Source organism: Talpa europaea, assembly GCF_964194135.1.
Source record: "Talpa europaea genome assembly, chromosome: 15".
Lineage (NCBI taxonomy): Eukaryota > Metazoa > Chordata > Mammalia > Eulipotyphla > Talpidae > Talpa > Talpa europaea.
In genome coordinates, this window is record NC_140083.1 from 17323535 (window position 1) to 17331849 (window position 8315).

The 8315-nt window shown below is 33.1% G+C and overlaps 1 protein-coding gene across 2 annotated transcripts in view; it reads left to right on the forward strand.

Moving 5' to 3' along the window:
• Positions 1-6489, forward strand: part of NR2C1 (nuclear receptor subfamily 2 group C member 1) — a gene marked incomplete at both ends in the record, with an annotated part of 30475 nt that extends 23986 nt beyond the window's left edge. The window contains 3 exons of one of the 2 annotated variants that reach the window (XM_084255789.1): positions 1290-1427; positions 3953-4058; positions 6315-6489. In XM_084255789.1, the coding sequence (XP_084111915.1) occupies positions 1290-1427; positions 3953-4058; positions 6315-6489 (419 nt within the window). The remainder of the gene's footprint in view (positions 1-1289; positions 1428-3952; positions 4059-6314) is intronic. The other variant, XM_084255788.1, reaches the window with a different exon arrangement.
• Between the last annotated feature and the right edge of the window lie 1826 nt (positions 6490-8315).

An 8315-nucleotide genomic window follows, 5' to 3' on the forward strand; every position in this document is an offset into this window, starting at 1 on the left:
TTTTATAAGTATTGTGATTGACATGTGTTACTTGGTGATTGTTCTAGATGCCAATACCCTTTTTATTTTAGATAATTTTAAAATTTTGAATGATTTGCTCATTAAGCATCCTGATATATTTTTAAATGAGAGCACAACAAAATTGAAACAGTGTATTTAATTCTGGTTGGCTATTTCTGACTAGACCTTGTACATTTTCATACTTCATTATAGGTACCAAATAATCCAGGATTAATTTACACAAAGGTGATCAAATATATTTATAAATGCATGTTTCCCATGAATTTTTAAGCTGCTTTGACTGTCAAGATAGGTTGATTTTCTTTTTACCATCAGGATATATTCTCTCCCTTAAATAGTACTAAAGAGTCACAGAGCAATCCTTATCCTTTTTCCTTTTTGTGATGTGAAGGTGCTTACAATTCTGATTTGAGGAGACAATCATTGATTTGTAAATATTTGACTTTACAATGACTACATATAGGGCACCCATCCTCAAATGGGAAGAATTGCCCTTTAAATTCAGAAATAATTTATATAAATTGGGAATTATGTTTTGTTATCTTGGTACATTTCATTTCTCATTGTGTTATTTTTAAATAATCTGCTTCCTCCTCCTGTTTATGGATAGAGAAGTCACCTTTAAGTCTTATCAACAGATCTGTTAGAAGTCAGCACTACATTTCGTATTAGGGACTCCCAGTCTTGATTTATTTCTCATAAATTTGTAATGTGTTGTATACAACAAATTATGTGTGATCAGTAAGATGTGCATTAAATATATCACTACACAATAAATACAAATATTTATCATTAAACTTTGTTTTGCTCAACTTTTCTTTGGTGTTGGTAGTGTTTTTGCTAAATACTTGTTTTTAACTTAGTGCTGATAAGTTTAAAAATCTAGTTGATTTTGCTCAGATTTTTCAACCAATGTAATATAGGATTAAATAAAATTTTGTTACCAAAATTTGAGTCTTTTGTACTTTGGTTTGCCAGTTTTTCCAGGAGGTTATCTTTACAGCATATCTTCTCAGAGGTGTGTTTGAAAGAAAACATTATACTTAGGAATTTATATGATAACATCTTGGTTTCTTTTTTTCTTGAATAAATAGTATCTGAAGAAAATTCATTAGTTTCATCTATACTTTCAGAGATAAGAATTTTAAGTATTTAATGATTGATTATATTTAAGCCCAAAAACTAGTGAGAAGGAAATATACTGGTTAAAAGGTCATGCATTTTCACAGAAAGCTAGAAACTTTTGTTTCTTTTGTTTTTAATTAAAGATAAAATGTCAACAGAAAGAAGAAAATTATTGATGGAACACATCTTCAAACTACAGGAGTTTTGTAACAGCATGGTTAAACTCTGCATTGATGGATATGAATATGCCTATCTGAAGGCAATAGTACTCTTCAGTCCAGGTATATAAACATTTACTTGTTATCTAAAATACAATGTTTGAAGGTAGGGAGAAATTGGAACCTTCGTACATTGCTGGTATGAATGTTAAATGGAATAAAATAGAAATAACCTAAGTGTCTATTAACAAATGAATGGATTTTTTTTTTTAAAGATTTATTTATTTACACAAGCACTGGGAACAATCAGAAGCGCGGGAGGGTGAGAGAATTCACAAGAGTCAGAGCGGGGAGCAGAGCAGGCAGACTGAGGAAGTATACTGCTGAGGGGAGCAGCGGGTGGCCGGAGAGGCCTGGCGCCATGTGGGACCCTCACCCAGTGGCCGGGAATCGAACTGGTGCTGCAGAGCTGCGGGCAGCTTTGCAACCCAGCGCTCAACTGTTGCGCCACTGGGGAGGCCCAACAAATGAATGGATTTTTAAAAATTCACGATTCATGATTACTCCACATATCATTCAGCCATAAAACGGAATGAAATTCTGATGCATGTTACAATATGAATGACCCTTGAAAACAGTATGCTAAGTGAAAGAAGCTAGACATTAAAGATAATATGTTACATGATTTCATTTTATTAAAGGTCTAGAACAGGCAACTCTGTAGACTTAAAGTAGGTTAGTGGTTACCAGGAACTAGGAAAAGGGAGAAGAGAGACTACTGGTTAATAGGTACAGATTTTTTTGGTGGGGTGACAAAAATGTTCTAAAATTAGAATATGGTGATGGTTGCACAACTCTGAAGATATTAGTGTTTAAATCTATTGAATTCCGCATTTTAATCAGTGAAATATTATGAACGTTAAACTTCTTATGGCTATGAAAAGGAAAGTTAAAGTTAGTGAAATGACATCATGGGCCTCTAGTTTTGTGATAACATTAACATTTGAATTCTTTAGTGTATTTTTTTTAAAAGATTTATTTATTCATTTATACAAGCACTGGGTACAGTCAGAAGCGTGGGAGGGTGAGAGAATTCACCAGAGCCAGATCAGGGAAAAGAACAGGCAGACTGACGAAATACACTGCTGAGGGGAGCAGCAGGTGTGGCAGGAGAGGTCTGCACGCCATGTGGGACCCTCACCAGTGGCCCGGGATTGAACCGGCTCTGCAGAGGCTGCGAGCAGCTTCACAGCCCAGCGCTCAACCTCTGCGCCACCAAGGGAGGCCCACTTTAGTGTATGTTTGTTTTAATGGATTAAATTTTTTTTTTTTAAATAGTGGCATGTTTTATTTATTTGTTTGATTGTTTGTTTGTTTTTGTTTATACATGCACTGGGTACAGTCAGAAGCGTGGGAGGGTGAGAGAATTCACCAGAGCCAGAGCGGGGAGCAGAGCAGGCAGGAGGACCGAAGTACACTGCTGAGGGGAGCAGTGGGCGGCAGGAGAGGTCTGCGCCATGTGGGACCCTCCTCCGGTGGCCGGGGAGCAGCCGGGGATCGAACCGGCGCCGCGGAGGCTGCGGGCAGCTTCGCAACCCAGCGCTCAACCGCTGCGCCACCAGGGAGGCCCTAATGGATTAAATTTTAAGTAACCTCTTGGAGTTACCACCAAATCAAAAAATAAATCTCTTAATTTTCTACAACTTTCTTTTAGTTTTCACATACAGTAAAAAGTATAGTAGACTCAACAGTTAATTTCAGAATAAGAAGAATACGTTGTCTCATAGTTTCTGTTTTATTCATTTTGGTGTGTATTTCTGTTCCTGTGTATCATAAGAGAAGGATCTAAGGAAACTTGGTTCTTACCCTCAATGATAACAATAAGATAACTAAAGGTTTTCTAATAGCTTCAGTTAATAACATGTATCTTCATTTTTATCACAGCCAATTTGCCACATTCATTTTCCTGAAAATTGAAGAAACATAGATTTGAAATTAGAATTATAATGTAATTTTATTAAATACTTCCCATATTTTCTGTTCATTTTTTATTTTCTTTCATCTGGACAGTACTTTCCATATTTTCAGTATTTCTTAAACTAGGCATTAGAAATGATGTTCACAGTTACATGATTTCATAAATACCTTTCTACCTAACAATGGTGGGGGCGATGCTAATAAAATATTACATTAAAAAGTGTTTTTTTTTTTAAGTAAATGGAATCATTTTAGTTTTTGTTCCTGTAGAAATCAAAATGACCAACTCCTTTCTACCACTTTTGAAATAGTTCCTTCTCTCTCCTTTTTTTTTTTTTTTTTTTTTTTAACATTTTAAAAGTACAGGTTTATTAAGAAAAAAGAGAAGCACCTGCAGAGTCAGAGGTGGGCAGTAGAGCTCTGGTCTTATTTTATTAGATACTAGAATATATACATGAGACCAAATTATTTTGGGGGTTCAAGTACAGTGCCTAGGATTTAGTAGGGGGGCTACTAAATATAAAATTCGGGGACTAAGTGCCACATATAAGATGGGCTTTTCTTGTTTTGTTTTTCACTCAACTATTCTTCCCCCTTTCAGTCTCCACTCTTGGTACCTTATTAAATGAGCATTCAGAATTACGGTAATAATACATTCTTCAATGTTTTAGATCATCCAGGACTAGAAAACATGGAACAGATTGAGAAATTTCAGGAAAAGGCTTATGTGGAATTCCAAGATTATATAACCAAAACATATCCAGACGACACCTACAGGTATCTAGAACTTCAGTACTATTTAATTAGATAATTAGATTTATCTTAAAACTTTTTTATGAATCTATTATTTCTCACTATTTTCCATTTCAAGTGTGAATAAATATGTGGCTAGCTTTTACCTTCGAAATAGCTAGTGCTGATAAAGGCAGCTATGTATTGTTGTAAGTGCTTTAATGTAATATTTCATCGAGGCCTTACATTTTATGTAAGAGGAGGCTTCACCACAGACAGGTTGAATCACATGCTCAAAGGTACACAGCATGCGGCAGATCCTGTCACCCCAGGTGGGGTCACTCTAGTATCTAAACTATTTTCTTAAGATGAAACCCTGAATTTTTATTAGTAAAGTGGAGGGGGGAGAGTGATTATTTTTTAAAATACCATTAGACTGCTTTATAAATAATTTTGATATTTGGTTTATTATATTTCTACCCAGGTATTCCTTATGAAGATCCTTTTCAAGGGCTTTTTTTTTTTTTTTAATAAGATCAACTTAACTTTTGAAGAGGGGCAGTATTACAGAGTAGTTAACTATATGTCTACCAAAGAGAATACCTGGGTTTGACTACTGACTCTGCTACATAATAATTATATGACCATGGGCAAGTTGTTTAACTTACCTGATTCAGTTTCTTTATCTGTAAAATGGAAATAGTAAGAGTACCCATGTTTCACAATTAGTCTAAGAAGTAAATTATTTAATATATGTAAAGACCTTAGGACAGTGCCTGTTACATTATAAAGGCTATATAAGTGGTTACTAATATTATTAATTTAATATTCTTCAAACTAACATAAGAACATTTTGCATGTATTAAAAATTAATGGAAAAAAATTAATGCAAAATGTTCTTATGTTAGTTTGAAGAATATTAAATTAATAATATTAGTAACCACTTATATAGCCTTTATAATGTAACAGGCACTGTCCTAAGGTCTTTACATATATTAAATAATTTACTTCTTAGACTAATTGTGAAACATGGGTACTCTTACTATTTCCATTTTACAGATAAAGAAACTGAATCAGGTAAGTTAAACAACTTGCCCATGGTCATATAATTATTATGTAGCAGAGTCAGTAGTCAAACCCAGGTATTCTCTTTGGTAGACATATAATTAACTACTCTGTAATACTGCCCCTCTTCAAAAGTTAAGTTGATCTTATTAAAAAAAAAAAAAAGCCCTTGAAAAGGATCTTCATAAGGAATACCTGGGTAGAAATATAATAAACCAAATATCAAAATTAAAGCAGTCTAATGGCCATATATACCAATATTATTACTTTAATATTCTTCAAACTAATATAAGAACATTTTGCATGTATTAATTCTTTACATATATTAAGACATGTCAATTTCATAATGAAATCGACTTTAACCAGTTTTCCTACCCTGTTTGATACCAGTTCCGTATACATCGATGCAGTTCAGGTGGTGGGAATAGACAGGAATTGAGTGATTTATGAGGAAGGTCCCTTAATCCCGGGACTGCAGGTTTCGTGTTTGAGGTGTTAAGAGTGCAAGACTTTAGAATTGATGATGTATAAATTAACACAAGCTTTTTAAAAATTGTTTCTAATAATCGTAGTTATTTAATAAATTGCCTTTGGATAGCAGTTTTACAATATACTTTCATAGAAGGTATGATCCTACCTTTAAGTACCTACACAGCAACTGTCAGTGATCATTTTGTTAATCTCCCCAACAACTATGTGAGAGAGGCAGAGAGTGACTTTTACACACATTCACATAGCTAGGGAACAACTGACTCAAGATTTGCACCCAAGGGACTTGATTCTAGAATCTTTTCCCAGTGATAACAACTATTGCCTCTTGAAATCATTTTCAGTAGATTTTTGCAAAGTAAAACCAAGAATTGTGCCTCATGTGTTCTAGTAGCACAAAACATTGCTATTCTTAAAGCCTCTATTGAGATTCTAAGCGAGTCTTAAATTTATCACCTGATCCATTTAATAACTTCGATTCATAGTTCTTATAGCCAGGTGGAGTCAGCACAGTATAACAGTTAAGAGCAAGACTTTCCCATAAAATCTGTTCAGCTGCATTTTGTATCCTGGTGATTGTCGCGCATTCTGTGGCTTGAGAATGCTGAAGTTTTTATTTTAACTTTTAGAAATAAAGTCTTCATTATATTATCCCACAAACAATATGCATGCAGAAATTACTCATTTTTCTACTAAATTTATTTTTAATTACAGCCTTGTTTTCTCCCTCCTTTTTTTTCTTTTTAGGTTGTCTAGGCTACTACTCAGATTGCCAGCTTTGAGACTGATGAATGCTACCATCACTGAAGAATTATTTTTCAAAGGTCTCATTGGCAATGTACGAATTGACAGTGTAATCCCACATATCTTAAAAATGGAACCTGCAGACTATAACTCACAAATAATTGGTCATAGCATTTGAAAACCAGAGATCTCAGTGTAAACTTAGTGTTCTTTCCCAGAATACAAGAAGACACCAAATTGAACTTGTTACTTCCAGGGAATCTGGAAATTTTAACTTTAAAGAATAACCAAAATCTAAGGGTTTTGTGTGTGTGTGTGTTTTAACTTCCTTATGAAGAATTTTCTAAGTGACTAGGCAGGTGGCAGGAATTAGAATTTCCCTTCCTGTCTTATTTAAGTGAATAAGAAATACTATGAACTTATTCTTGGTTAAGATGACATCTAAAGCCATCACTCCACTATCTAAACTAAGATCTCTCATTATATTTTATTTTATAAAAAAATAAATTAGTCTTTTTTTTCCCTCCCAGAATTGTGTTCTATTCATGTTTAACTTCATTATGAACTAGTTCAAACACTCGTTAGAAATCTCTAAGGGGGATTTCCTTGTATTTTACTGTTCCATAAGATAAACTGTTTGTTTTAATTACCATGTCAAAAAAAAAGATTATTTTATGCTCAATGGTATAATGATAATATTAGAACTATAGCAAATAATCAAATATATATATTTTTTGTCTTTTGTAAATATCATGTCATCCTTTAGCTTATACCACTCTCATTGCTGGCAATGAGACATTGGCCATTCATGATCTTAGAATTGACTTTTTTAGTGTTGTATTATTAGTTATAAGCACTTTTTATTTATGTATGTAGCTAAAAATTGTTTTTGAGAATAAGGAGTCATGTTTCAATATTTTTGGTTTACTACTGTGTTTTAAAAGTAGTAGAGATTAATTGAACCCAATATGTTTCAGTATTTCAAAATAGACATTAAAATTGTTGCTCTTCCATTCCACAAAAAGCATCTTCCTCTTTTCTCACCTGCCTATATTATATGGTTCCTGACCCTTCCTGGGTTTTTAGCCAATTTCTTTTTAGGTCATTAGAAAAACTCTATTTGTTAAATAATGGATTTATCACAGGTGATCTGTTTTCAAGGTGAGTTTAACAGTTATTTTAAAGCAAATTGATAATTTTTTTAAATTTAACTTTTTAATATATGCAGGAATATGCACTGAATTTTTAAAGGGGGGAGGACTGCTTTAACAACTATGTAAGTATCAGCCTGAAGCTTTATTATTGCTACAAAAACATTTTAGACTCCTTGGATGTCTTCCACAGTAATGTTTTCCTTAGCAAACCTGATACTTTAAAACATTTCTTTGATTTCATGATGAGTTATTTTGGTATGGCATTTTTTTTTTTTTAAAGCAAATGTAGAGATACTACACTCAGTACAGTTTTTATAAAGATTTTTTGCAACAGAAGAGAAGCTGAATTTCGAGGGGGAGGATGTGGATTTTTACTACTTGCTACTTTATAGTAAATCAAAAGTTTAACAATTTATCAATCTTTACCAACTTATTAAGGGAATTTTTTTTCCTTTTAAAACATTTTGCCAACAAGTTTATTTATAATTATCAGCAGGGAAAAACTACATTTAATACAGAATACTCAAATGGAAAAATCAGTAGGTTTATACCTGTATAAATCCAATGAAATAAGCCAAAGATTCAGAAAAATAACTTTAAAATAATGTACTAATGGTTAATTAAGATACATGTTTCCTTCAGGTATTTTTCCTGATTAAATTTGTAGTTCTATTTGGAAGTGTTTTTTTAAACTATATTAAAATATGACCTGCACTACAAATTTCTGTTTCCTGCCAGTATATTTGATTCAGAGTCATATTTGTCCAGTGTTTGGTCATCCTTTTTTCTGTCTGGTCTGTTATTAAGAAAACTCTAGTTAAAGATTAAAGTACTTCCAGGAGGGGGAAAA